Raw genomic sequence first — 15,009 nt, forward strand, 5'->3', positions numbered from 1 at the left:
TTTATAAAAGATATAAGCATTAGCAAGTAAAATTCTTACCTTGGGCAGGATCAGGTGGACCAAACTCCAGAGAATATCGTAAAATGAAGTTATTGTTCCACACATAGAGTTGGTTATCTCTTGGATTGTAATCCACTGCAGCAATATACTGGTACTGGTTGGGGAAGGGAACATCTACATATTCTCCTCGGTTTAATCGGGTATTGTAAATATAATCAATTGCATTCTTGCCTGTTTCACTCTCATTGTCTTGATAAACTGACCTGACCACATAAAGGACTCCACAGATCATAAAAGCATTTGAGGCAGCTCGTTTGTCATATACCGTCTCCCACGTTGCTTCAAATCGAAGAGTGTATGGATTCAGTTGGCTAATAACTATCATTCCATTGTTCTGCTCAGTGGCATAAATGACCCATAAGCCGTTTTCATCAACTGCTAGGTCAATATCAGTTTTTCCTCCCCATCTATATGGTGAAGTATCATGATAGTTAGCGTAGTTAATTATGGCCTCTCCACTCTTAATTCTAGTCCTCAAGTCAAATTTCACAATATTCCTTGTTCTTTCTTTGTTAAAGAAGACAGCACCATCATATACCACAAATCCAGTACCATCTACTCGATTTGGAAGTTTATAGGTTGTTGTTTGGCGACTGTTTTGGAAATCTTCTAAAGATGCATATTCTATTAAAGTATCAGTACGATAGGGAGTCCAGGGCATGAAATAAATTTTATCTGCAGCCTGAAGAGGGTCCTTGCACCAAGCACCTGCCTTTTGTTCAGCTTCATATATACATGGTGAGTCCACAATTGCTTTCAAGGTCCCAGGGCACACAAAAACTAACATTCATAGAGAAAAAAAACAAGAATTAAGCAAAGTTAAAAGATTATACAAGCAAGCATAAGTTTCAATGATTATAGATCAAAAAAGAAAAATTCACCTTATTAACATTTAATTTTACCAAAATTTATACTTAAGACAAATACTACCTTTCTTTCTTCAAGTTGCCATAATCAATGCACAAGTTTATTTTCACAAATACAAACCAAAGTTTAAGATCATTCATAATCGAGCTAACAATTTATACTTTTGCTATGTGTTTTATCTTACAGTTCTTTTATGCTTTAAAACTTTGTGCTTTGTGCATAAAAGTGAACAAAGTACTTTTAGACCAAACTTTGTACCCTCCCTCCCTTAGCCCACTTATAACCCCCAAAAGCAAAACACCAAAATAAAGCAAATAAAACAAAAAGTCCAGTGTGAAGGCTTATTTAGAACTTCTACGGAAGTTAGACTGAAAACAAAAGTACTTCAGTTGAAGGAACATAAATATTCAGAAAATGCAATTAGAAGCAGAGAAAAGTAAATACAAGGAAAGCAGTGATGAAACGACCAGGAGACCCTGTAACCATGGCATGCTATGGAGAGGGTTCTGGAAGCCAGGCAAGATGACACTTTAATACTAAAATATCCAAGGGGGTCAGAAAAAGAGATAAAGGGTGAAAAGAAACAGAGAAAGGACAGCTCCCCCTCGCCGACTTCAGAAATTTTACCCCATCACCAGATTTAGCAGTCATATAATTTCAATGTAAACAGTTGACTTCTTTATGAGGTGCATTTATGAGATCCTGCTGATTGTATTTAAATGTCAGGAATGTTGTGGGGGAAGGGAAGGGAGGAGGTAACATCCATAAGGCACATAACAAGGAGCTGGGGTTCAAACTGTATACGTTATTTACCTTTTTGCTCCACTTCTATTTTAAGCATCGGAAGAAAAAAAAAAGTGCAAGGAAAAAAGAAAAAAGATTAAAATAAATTGACTATTAGTCTAAGACTGAATTTGTAATAGATGCTAAATATAGGAAGAATAAGAGCTGCACTACTTTGGATAAAGAGAAACACACAACAGGAAAACCTAGCAGGAGAAAGATACTAAAGTTACATAAAAGAACATGGATCAATCATTTTAGTAGATTAAGGAGGCAATACAAATATGTTGGCATGTTGTTTCACTTAGTGTACCTGAATAAATAATGAGACTCTTCACTAATGTGTGGTATACAGACTCTTGCCTTTCCAGCATTCTTAATAAGTTTTACTTTAAATAGGTATGCTACAGACACAACTGCATGCATAGGCGTGTTATTTCCATTTATCTTATCATGTGAACTCATTATTAAGCTGACTAAAATTAGGTAAACATAACAACAAGGATATATGTTTACAAAATGGCAATTCGATTTTGAAGCTCAGGTCAAATGTAATGAATACTGGTATTTTTACATTTTTCAAAATTACGTATGTAAGAAGAAATATATAATTATGCAGCTCAGTATGTTTCAATTTTTTCTATTAAATTCTGCTTCTAGAAAAAACCATCTTAACTATAAAAAATTAGCCTCCTTTTCAGGAATATATAAGCCTCCCCCTTTATCCCAATAGTTATATTGAAGGGTGGGGTAAGATAATATACTTTTCCTCCCCACTATAATGAGTAACTTTACTTATTTACACATATATTTACTTTATATTATAAAATTCTCATTAAATTCTCTACATCACATTTCCCAAACTTGTAATACAAAATCTATTTTTAAAAAAAGTAAGCAAAATACATACAAGGAAAAAGCAAGCACAGTAGGCAAGGAGAAAAAGGAAGAAAGAATTATGGTTAGCTTATTATGACATTGTCTACCATCATCAATTTACACAAAAGCAAGCTAGCATGCAACAATCATACTGAGCATTCAAAGCAAATACCTCGATTTCCACAGACCCCATGAAAGGTAAATGCTTTCATAAAACAAACCTGATCAGTAGAGTTACAGAAGAAAAAATCCTCCCTTCAAGATATTTAAAGAAATAGATTATAAAGTTACGAAGTATGCTATAGAATATCCTTGCTGGTAAACAATATTTAAATAATTATGAACTATAAAATATTATTTTAGATTGTATGTAGGCTTCGAAGTATGTTGCCTGAATTTCAAAAAGTGATCAGATTAATGTCTGTGATTCCCCCTCTTCCCTTATTAAAATGCATTAGGGTGTGCCAATACTGTAACTCCAAATGGGTACTCAAAGATACTGTAGTTGCACATTTCATTAAATGCCTTAGCTTGATTAATTTTTCTTAAATTGCAATAATTCATCAAGATTAAATACTGACCTCCTGAAATACCTTAGGGAAAAATGAGTTTTGTCATAGGAAACCTTCCACATTAAGAGACCCTGCCCCAATCCAACTTGGTCTATTTAACCACTTTCAGGAAACATACTTGCTTCATTAATGAGTAAATCTGACTACATCCAGTAAAAATGAAATTCAGTGTTACTGATGTGGAACAATTCTTTTCTTTATTAACCACTAGTCCTAAAATTACTGCTCAGTGAAGAGCAATATTATACCTGCATAGAATCAATAATGGAAGGGGCGTGGTGGGAAAATAAGGATAAAAGAAATCATTAGTGGTGAGTTTGCTGAGACTAACTCTATATACAGCTATATTCTTTCCTTTTAGGAAAGGATGATTTTACTCAAATAAATCAATTAAATGCAAAGAATGGAAATAATTAATTTAAAAATGTTATGCATTTAAAACAAATTAAAACAAGTTCAATAAAGGATGTAGAAAGTATATTTTGTTTTCTATTAATTGAAAATGGCTGAGTTAGTTTTATTACTTGATACACTAAATCGACAGTGCAGTTACTATGCAAAATATTAAATAGGTAAGACTTCATTTATGATTTAACTGGTATCATTTATATAAAAAATAAAATGGATATATATTATATATAAAATTTACAATTTTAATGAAAACTGAGAAGTAACATCCAAATGTAAAAGTAAAAATAAATTAAAACCTTTGATGATTGATAAAGTGTATAAAATATAGATATTTAAAACAAAAGGCCTCACATTATGATTTTTATGACAACCTAAAAGATATATAGCTCTGTCAAATTAGTCAAAATTTCATCAACCCAGAAAAATACAATAAAGTTAATGAAATTAGTATTTTTATCACAAATATATGCTGTAAGTTGTCTTAAGAGGCTGTACGAATTAATTCATAACAATACATTTACTATGCTATAGAACAAACATAAACACATGACTCACTAACAACAGTGGAGGACATAGTTTTGAAGACAAGAAGTCGACCCAAACAAGACCTACATACTCTGTATCTGAAGTGACACACTATTTCAGTCTGAATAATCTTATGTTTATTCATTAATAATGACACATCAATAGTAAAAGGTTTTTTTTACTCATCAACTAAAACATAGCTAAATTTATGGTATAATTTTAAAAACTTAATTTGAAATAAGAGGGTTCAAAAATAAAAAACAAATCATGCCTATGGGACACGGAAATTCTGATTTGATTATTCTCCTTTATCCATAGGATCCTTATGACTTGTTTTAAACACATATTCATTCAATTACTAATCAAATATAATACATGTGTCTGTCTATAAACATACAAAGTAAAACAAACTACAGCATGTGTAATGGACTCTGTTGCATAAATTTACTATAAAATTTTCAGAGATCATGGAAAATTTCTGAATTTTTGTTTTTAAACTAAGAGAAAATAGTTTGGGTTGGATATGTTTCTGAGGCATTTGCTCAGGATAGACAGTGGCATAAAACCGGATGATAACAGACACATAATAAATGCTATTTGTTGGTGACAGTTTTTATCAACTAAGCAAAGGATAAAAGGAGTATGCAAACATTACAACCTACTAAAACACTATTAAAACAAGGGAAAAGTGAAAGCTAGGAGATTAAAATTAAACCAAGTATGAGAGATGATTATAACAGAAGCATGAGGAAAAGAGATTGAGGAGATAACACAGACCCAAAATAAGATCAAAACTATCTAAAAGGATCACTGGCAGTGAAAGTCCTGGAATCCATAGTGTGTCACCCCTGTACGGTATATAGGAAGTATAATTACTTCTATTCTTTAGCAAGGAGTAGTTTCTACAAAGCCACAGACTTATTTCTGCTTCGTGCAAATATCTAGAAAGGTAACAGCAAATTTATTACTGTCTTTTTTTTTTAAAGGACACACACTAAAAAGAACAAATACTTCTCTTGAGAATAGCTATTTGCAAGTTTGGTGCACAATGTACAACACTTCTGGAGAACTGAAAAAGTAAAATTTTGAAAGTTAGATGTTCCAGAAGATATCCACACTTTCCTTTCTTTAAAAGCACATGAAATAACTTAAAAGTCTGAAAATAATATTTTCTTAACACTGTTCTTGATCTTTAGACTAGGTTACAGGAACTGGCTCCAGAGAGACAATTCTTGGCAGCTCTGACTGATTCCACTGTGTGGGAATGGATGCTGTATTCCTTTTCTAACTTGAGGACAGAGACCATGCTAAATTCACGCGAAAGTGACTTTACGGAACAAAATTTTGGTTAGCTCCAAAGAATACAATGTTCCTCTAGTGGCACAGGAGAATGATTATGTGAGCCACCAACACTACACACAAGAGAAATGATACAAAGATCAGTGCACTCAGTAGGCTTCCAATCCTACAAATGGTATAGAAAATACTGAAAACATAAAAAGCATCCATTTCACGGTAACACAGGAACACAGAGCAGGAATGAAAAGAAAAGATAATCTGTGTTTGGCCTTTAACTGATTCCCCACACAAAGGCAATTTATCAAAACTGCGGGCAGAGAAGAGAGACAGCGCCTTCACGGGATGTGTAAGAATGTATCACTACCATATTGGACATAGTATAGTTATCTAAAATTGGCCCTTTGTTTTCAGAAATGATAGTTAAAGCATAGAAACCTAGTTTTTAAGGTTCTGGAAAAAAACTATTACACATCGTTTTTTTAAGGAGGGAAGTCCTCCTAAAGCAAATCAATAAAATTTCTGCTAAAGAATTCTTAACTCAAATGCCTATGAATTAAGGTGACATGACACATATATATATATTTTTTTAATTTAAAAAGTAAAGGTGATAAGAACAATACCAAACAAAATATACTTAATCTTTTTAATCATCTAAAGTGCTTTTTCCTACTGAAAATGCAGAATACAATTCTAAGTATGAATTCTGAGGTTAGAAGGAAAACTACACAAAATTACACTATTAGCTGAAGCCTAATTATGAAGTTTCCAATTAAATTTTAAATATCCTGCTAAAGGATATTACTAAAAATGGATGTTGAGAAATTAAAAATATGTGTTACATACTTGTTACATCTATTTTTTTTTTTGGTTAAGATTTTATCACCGAATCTGGTAAAGGACTGCTCCCTTAAGAACAAGGAACAAAAAGGAAAGCACTTGCCTCAGTTAACTGCGGTGGTAGCTTTCACCAGGCATTAAAGTTACCACAACAGCAGGTAGCCATTCGAGTAGCTTACTATTAAAACTGAAGTCAGTTTCTTCTTTAGAAAACTGTGAGCCAAACCAATTTGTCAGCAACTGGTATTGGGCAAAAGTACAGATTTCTATCAGCCCTATTGAATAGCTAATTCAAGTTTGTTTTCTGGAAAAACACTAGCCTTAAAAGCCAAACACTTAAGAACACAGACAGACACTTGGCCAGCTTCACACTGTGGCTTCCTTCCACACTTCATGAAGCTAATTGGAGGCCCAAGTCTGTTAGTGCTCTGCATGCATAATAGTTTTGTAGGCCATAAACATATGCTTCTTTCACATGGGTCCTCTTTCAGCATCAATGAGAAATGCTGTAGAAAGTGAAAAATATAAACTTCATACTTACTGTAAGGGACACATTCATATTGGACCTCAAGATATTTGTATGTTCCAGGACATGGATCAGGAAATACATCTGACCCAGTAACTACTATACACTGTGTTCGATTGTTGCACCTGGAAAACAAAACAAATCAAACTTGTGTAATAACAATGTATTTGTTTATTCTTAATAAAAAATATAATAGATAACTGATCCATATTGTCTTTAAGCAACTAGTACCATAACTTTTAAAAATTCAACTGATAATAGCTTACTGTACAGAGATACAAAAAGTCCTATTTTATTTATGTTGTCATACCTCTGTATCATGGGTCACAATGAATTTTTAACTGGAAATAAAAAGAAAATCACTGATAGTTTTCTGTTATTTTAGTATACATTTTAATTGAAGTTTTTGACATGTTCAACATGTACTGAAAATAAAACGTACTTGGTTTCCTACTATATTTAAGAATTAATATTGCACCTAGAAGAATGGAACTGAACAAAAGATGGAGTCATAAATTGAACAGCGTGGAAATAAATTTTGAAAACATATTAAAACAAAAGAAGAGCCAGGTTGTTAAGTTTATTCTCTAAATCAGGTTTTTGTGTTGTGTTCTATTACAGATATTATACACTCTTGAATACCAGATACCAAGCCAATGGATTACACCTTCCATGCTTTTGGCCTGTCTATATGATAGAATGCATTGAAAGCATTTAGCATAGTGTCTGGTACATACTGAGTGTCTAAGCATTGCATTACATTCACTATTTTCACAGATCAATATACTTATATTTTCAACATGATTATACAGTCACTTTTTCTAAATTAACACTCCCTGAAATACATTAAAAAGAATGTCACTAACATGAGACCTGGAATGCCCTATTTATTCCTATTGGCAGTATTTTCTTATTTTGTGTTGTCAATGATTCATTGTCATTGAGACTATTAGAATTAAGTTAGAATTCTAGGCAAGATGATTATTTATTTAAGTTCTATGAATTTGTCCCAATGATCTTGTTATAAGCTATATAAAGGCAAGAACTATTTCTTTTAAATTAACTTTCTTTTAAATTTAATTTTAATTTAATTTCTTTTAAATTTGACTTGATTACAACCCAATGGAATGTTTGCAGGGTTCTTATCATATTTTCTGTCAGTATATAAATTAGGAAGACAAAGCAAGCAGAACAATAGCATTTTAACAAAATTTACTTAATAATTTGAGTGTTAGACATTCCATAGTGCATTACTAGACTATAGAATGGCAAATAAAGAACGAAAGCCTAGTTTTTAGCACAACTAAGTCAAGTAAGGGGAAGGAGAACTGTGTCAGAGAGGAGTAGGTATGTAAGTCATGAACCTTAGAGCCACTTCAGCTCAAACCAGGTTGATTTTCCCTGCAGAGCAGCAAGACCTAAAAACTTCTATAGGATCAATTATGCAAATTTTATAGGTCAAGGTATAATAAAATGAACTTCAAGTGGATGCTTTAACTATTAAGTAAATTATAACTAAAATTGCTTATACAAATATTAAACTAATGCACAAATCCCTTTATTCAGTACTTCTCTTAAATGGTTCAATCATTTAAAGAAATTTGCCAGTGCTTCTCCATTTAGTGTAAATGAATTATTTTAACGTGACTCATGGAAAATTTTGATATCCTAAAATTTTAAATCACAAATGGATTTAAGATTTCTCAATAGATCAATGTCTATTATTTCAACCAGTTCATTTTCTTCTTAATTTCATAAGAGCTCATCACTTCTTTTAAAGTTTCTTGATCTCAAGAATTCTCAACCACTAACCTAGCCCCCATCAAAAATTAAAATCGTTAATTTCCTTGCTTGTACTTATTCATACCAACAAAGATCCTCCCTTTATCTCACCCTCAGACTTCTCAAAAACAAAGAAATCTAAACTCCTGTGGGTTAGATACCCCTTTTATATACCCCATCTATATACATATTATAGCCACTCAACAAAGCTCTTGCATGTTTTAATATTTATAAAAACGATCTTAATATTTATTCAAAATATCCTCATGATAGAAACCTGATAAAATAACAATCAATGTCACAATATGTTTGCAGGAAGTATATAAAAGATAAGTAGTCTTGCTTCCATTAATTTGTTTAAAAGAAGATAAACACCATAAAATGAAAAATAATTGCTCATATTTACTTTTTCTGAATAACTCTACATTAGTCATTTGACCACAATTACAAGTTCAAATTAATGTCACAAGCAATTATAATAATTTATATCACATAATTTTTATTTCACTTAATAATCACATTGCATAAGACAGCAAGAAGTACTAATTTTAGAGCTAAGTGTTTAAGTAAAATTGAAAAGGTTAAGAAACTTAATGGAGTTCCTACAAATACAGTTATATAGATTTATAGAATTCACAGCCTCCTATGATGTCAAAAAGGTTTATTTTACATATCAGAAGTGCAAGAAAATAATCTTGAGGGGAAAAAAAAAGGAATATGGGTACTAAAATAGTAAAGGGTCAGCAAGAAGAGGAACACAATGGTGCAAGAATATCAGATTTGCATATCAGGATCTTGATTGATGGGAAAGAAAACCTAAAATCTTAGAGAACCAAATGATGGAAATAAAACTACAGACTATGTACATTCTTTTATGAATGAAGCAAGTAGTCTTAAGTTTCCAAATACAGAAAGTGTAAGAGAACAAGGAAAAAGGAAATACCCTATGTGAGCTGTTAGTACTAAGAAAAATCCGAAAATTCCTTCACCATTATGCTGTTAGTAAGGCTGTAAAACTACAAACTGCTATTATTTAAGAAGACAGGGAAAAAGAAAGCAATTAGTTAGCCACAGAGGCAAAGTAAATTCCCACCAACTGCTCAGCTTCAAGTTTTCATTCTAATGAAAATAAAAAGTCACAACTAAGCCCAGAAAGGAAAGGCATTCAGCCGTTTGCATTCTCAGCCCTAAGAACATTTCCAGGCTTGAGCTTCTCTCTCTTCCTCCAGAGAAAAAGATTTATCATAAAGGTATGGCTATATGAACAATGAAAGTATCAGTATATTTAGTAATACCATGTGGACTCATTCTGTTAAAAATTTATACTTTTCTTAAAAGTGAAACATAAAAATTCAGTATGAATAAGAACAAGGCAGAAGAGGATAAACTGGGTTTTTTAAATAGGTGGACTTTAATTATGACTTGAAGGAAATGGAATTACTGTTCTCATAAAGAAACACTTCAGCTTTTAAATAATTGAACTTATTTTATTAGATGTTTGTAAGGATACACAATGAGTTAGGATAGTTAAAGCACTGGTTCTCAAAATGTGGTTGTTAGACAAGGAGCATCAACTGGGATCTTGTTAGAAATTCATTCTCATGTCCCACTAAAGACTAACAGCCTCAGAAACTCTGGAGGCTAGTACCCAGCAATCTGCTTGAACTAGCTCCACTGATATCTGATTTATGGGGACCACTGGGTTAGAGGCAGGTTTAGGTACCTTAGTAAAGACTAGATTATATATGGGAACACATGCTTTTGCTCTGTAAGTCTTAATAAAATACAAGTGACATAGAAAAGCCTTTAGTGATGAATATGATTTATGCAGCAAGTACATGCTACAGTTTACAATGTTAACGTATCTTCTATTGCTAATTTTGATCATAAGAATCAAGGATCCCTTGATTCCTAACCTGAGAGGTCTCAGTAAGTACAAATTCTAAGTACATGTATATATCATATGTTGAGCCCATTTTCAACAACAGAGGGAAAGTGTAATCTTTTCCTAGCTAATGAAAATATATAACACTAAATACACCTGGAAATAAAATTTTTGGTAATCTGTAAAAATATGTTATGTTTCCTAGACACAAGATGTCATTAAAAGTAACAGAAATCAAATCAAAACCCAATGAAACCACTGCAAATTTTTCTACATTTAACCTTTGACTTATCTATTCAAACACATTTTAATAAAGTAGCTCAACTACGGGAAAACATACTATTTATTGTTTTTAGAAAGAACTCAAGGGACGTAAAGGCAGTCCTTACAAAAATTTACCTTTAAGCAATTTCTTGGATATAATATATGATTTAACATCATCAAATAAGTAAATGTAAAACTACATATGTACTCAAATCTCAAATTTTAAGCATATAGTCATGTTTAATGTTCTAATGACATTCTAAAAATTTCACAAAGTTGGCACGTTTAGGTAAAAGGCTACGCATTATTTCATATCACTGGTTTAAAAGCACCATTAAAAAAATCACCTATGTATTATTTCTATACATTATTTTAGGTTACAACTTTCTATCATATTAAATATTTCTTCCTCTAATTTTCAAACCTAAAATATATAAATAAGGTAACACTCATCCTTAGAATTCCATATGTAAAGTAAAATAAATCTAATAATAAATACTTGGTAACATGATCAAGTTGAGATACCAGAATATAGTTATTTCTGATACTAATATTCATAAAATTTACATTTTAATCATAAAACCCACCACACGGAAAATCCAAAATCCTGCTTTAATGGCCAGAGAGCTGCTTTAAATGGAGCAAAAACATCTGAATTTAAAAAATTATTTAGAAAATCATTCCTGTCTTTCTACTCTAGTGGGAAAAATTATATTCAAAAATAAAGCTAAATGTACATCTCAAAAGCTGAAGAAAATAAAACAAAAAGTTTTGGAGATTAATGGTCTATTAGAATACTTTCCATGTACAATGGTGTACCAGTATACCTGCTTATTAGCAAAACTTAGAGTATGATATTTGAAGTCCGTGATATTGTCTAGGTTTGTGCAGAGTATGTAAGAGAAAAATACTTTCAGGAATATCTAGAGTATCTTTTAACCATCACAATTAGCAGATGGTAAGAAGTTCAAAGTATTATAAGTCTATTTTATTTTTTAGAGATAGTCAATGTAATCAGGTTTCAAAATTAAATTCTAAGATATCTACAGTATTTTTTGAAATTAAGATAAATGTTGCCAAGAAAAATGTGTAATTGATAAAAATGTCTTTTATAAATATATATTATCATTAATTTACATACTAGTATATGGAAATTACTTAGAAATTATCAGCACAGATTAACAGTGGTATTTTAAAGAAACATTATCTTTTTATTTTGTGGACAGTAGTGCTTCATCTCTAATGAAACATCAATAATGCAAATAAACTATTAATATGCTGCTTTCCTTAATCTTTTAAAACTGTAAATGAAAGAAGAACAGTGACACATTACTTATTATAATCTGAGAATAAAGTATATAAAAATCATCAGTATACCATATCATTTGACTCTGTTCAGAAGCAAAATTATTTGCTAATTGGGGAGATTAGTGCTTAAAAGCAGAGGCTTTAGAATAAAACAGAATTGAGGTTTTAGTTCCAGCCCTCTGCTTACTTAACTGTGAGTCCATAAGCAATGTACTAAACCTTTCAACCTTAGCTTTCTTATCTGTAAACCATAATACCTCCTTTAGAAGTTTGTCATTAAGGTTAAATAGGATAATGTAAGTAAACCCTTTGCAGAATCCCTCAACAAATATGAATTACCAATAACAACAAAAGTATCAATAAAGTACTCCTTTATATAAACTGGACATAGATTTGCGAACCTTAAAGGTGCAGAACATCTTTTGTTCTTCCAGAGCATCCCCTGTATTTCCCATATGATTTCCTGTGTATGGCTTTAAAAACAGGCTGAAGTAGTCAGCAAATTTGTTTCCTTTCCAACTCTAATTTTGAATTGTACAATGCCCAACAAATTGCTTTTACTCTTCTTTTGATTATCTTCTGCTCATTATTACACTTTACCAAGTGCAAAGTATGGAGATGAGATTCCATGTGTAATCTATTGTGAGAGGTGTTTTAATCAATAGTCTTGTTCTGCTGATTAAGCAGGGGTTTCTGTTTTGGCAAGATAACATTAGTCTCTCCAGTCATGCTCCAAAAACCATTGGGAATCTTTCCCAGATCATTAGATATGCTACAAAAAAGCTTTGGTACATTCTCTTTTCTTCCTTAAATTACTTCTTCACTGTCCCATCACTCCCGTTTCGATGGCACTGCATTATTATTGCATCTCCCCTGAAACTTGCTCTAGAGCTATGTCTCCAGGCCATAGGATGCCATTTTCCATTGAAGCTTCTGCTTGAAAATATAAATTAAGAAAATTTCATTATCTCCTGCCAGGGGCTATTATTCACCACAGTTCTGAGGAAGATTAAAAATGCAAAATCTACCGACTTGAACAAATACTCCAGCATTCACTAGAAAAGCTCAGTGTATCATGACAGAAACTAAAAATTAGTGTTTGCTGAAATTTGGAGTCACCCTCTAGAATTAGACCAATTCTTTATTGAGAATGTATGTGTAGTGTAGATTGCTCCAATAATTTCAATTTCTTAGTGGCATCTGTTATTTTTTAAATTCAATTATAAAATACGAGTAATAACAAGTCTCTTTCTTTCTTGAGATACCTTCTGGAGATGAAATAAATGCTTTCAAGGAACAAGGGTAACATGTGATGATATTCCTTTCCAAAGGGCCAAATGTAAACACCACATTCACAGGGGTACTTTGGAAGAGTTTAAACCACATCCAAATGGGGAATCTGCACTTTTCTAACTGGACAGAATGCCTACAGTTGATACTATAAACCCATCCCCTAATTAACAGACTAGAAATGATATTCATTCTTGAGTCTCAATTACCAAAAAATTATCATATGTCAAAAAGTAGATTTTATTATCTTCAAGCACACAAATAATTTTTAAAATTTACAAACATTACTAGAGAGGACAGAAAAATACAATGAAAATAAAGAAAAAAGGTCACTGTCAAGCTATACATTTTTATTGGAGGTGATTATATGCCTGGTACATAATAACAATTCAGTAGTTGCTTTTGAATGAATAATGATGAATGGTTAATCTGATTACTGCTGCTTGTAAATAAAGTTATTAGAAAATAAATATCAAACATCTAATTCTGCTTCAATCAGCTGTACTTGATTCTCAGAGAATTCTGTCAATTTGGATAGAGTTTTGTATCACAAAAGCCAATAATACAACACTAGGGAGACAGATCTAATTTAAAGGATGGAGGAAAAAGTACCTTTTATCTTCCAAATAACTTTTGCATGCACTAACAATTCCAAATGATCAAGGAATGCAGTACTCTAGGCACTGGGACCCTGTCTTTCTGAGTCCATACTTACTGTATATTTTCTACACACATAGCAGCTAACCTTAAAACATGAATAGTTAAGTTCCCAAATAAATTTTCTCAAACAAAGCAATCAAATAAAGTGAGGGGATAAAAAGAAGTTATGATCCAAAATATAAAATTACAACGATCCTCACAGATAAAAGAGGGAACTGAGTTGAACGTTAAATCAAGCCTTTTTTTTAAACTGTATAATGAAATGCTCTTTTATCACCTAAACTTCCATTCTGAACAGCTAAGGAAAGTGGGTCCTGCTTTCTTTAAATATTTATTAATGATGATTTGTGAGCCTAACTAATTGCTATATAAACATAACATTAGGAAGCTAAATGATGTGTAATTAATATGATAAAAAAGAGGTCTCCTAAAGTAATGTTCCCATTTGTCACATAACTATGTTCTCATAATTTATTTAATAATTTGTGTATTGTAGAAGATTTCTATCCATCATATAGTATTTAATTCTTTAGGCATGTTAGGATGTTACACTCATATATTGTGCTTTCTAAAGTGTTCTAAAATCCTTGAAATGAAACTGAATTATTGAAATGAAGTTGCTACCCTAATCTCTAGGAAAATATATTTGAATACTGATACATGCATGGACACATAATTTGGAAAAATAATATATAATTTTATTGCATTCCTTTTCCTATATACTGGTATTTTCAAAAAATTGAAATATAGTCCTAATTTTTTAAAAATTGTGACTGTGATTTAATCTTTGCAATTGTATTTGAAAAAAACATATAGAAAAAGTCAATTTATTATTTAAATAACTATATGCAAAACTACAAATTATTTTTCTGGCCTATCAATTTTAAATATAAACCTATTTGACTGAAAAAATGTATCATATGTAACAAATATGTAATAATAGAAAATGAAAAAAAAAAGTATCAGGTAACCTACAGAAAATCAACAAAAGCTTGATATAAAATCCTGTGTAGGCTTTTATCCAGAAGGTTGTCATTCTAGTTTTTACTGTGTTGAAAACA

The 15,009-nt window shown here is 31.5% G+C and overlaps 1 protein-coding gene across 8 annotated transcripts in view; it reads right to left on the minus strand.

The window, feature by feature from the left end:
- ADGRL2 (adhesion G protein-coupled receptor L2) overlaps positions 1–15,009 on the minus strand; it is a 199,173-nt gene that overhangs the window by 52,532 nt on the left and 131,632 nt on the right. For all 8 annotated transcript variants that reach the window (XM_055585353.1, XM_055585357.1, XM_055585356.1 and 5 more), the window contains 2 exons: positions 6,775–6,884; positions 40–840 (listed from right to left, as the gene is read on the minus strand). In XM_055585353.1, the coding sequence (XP_055441328.1) occupies positions 40–840; positions 6,775–6,884 (911 nt within the window). The remainder of the gene's footprint in view (positions 1–39; positions 841–6,774; positions 6,885–15,009) is intronic.

This window comes from Bubalus kerabau, chromosome 6 (genome assembly GCF_029407905.1).
Source record: "Bubalus kerabau isolate K-KA32 ecotype Philippines breed swamp buffalo chromosome 6, PCC_UOA_SB_1v2, whole genome shotgun sequence".
Lineage (NCBI taxonomy): Eukaryota > Metazoa > Chordata > Mammalia > Artiodactyla > Bovidae > Bubalus > Bubalus kerabau.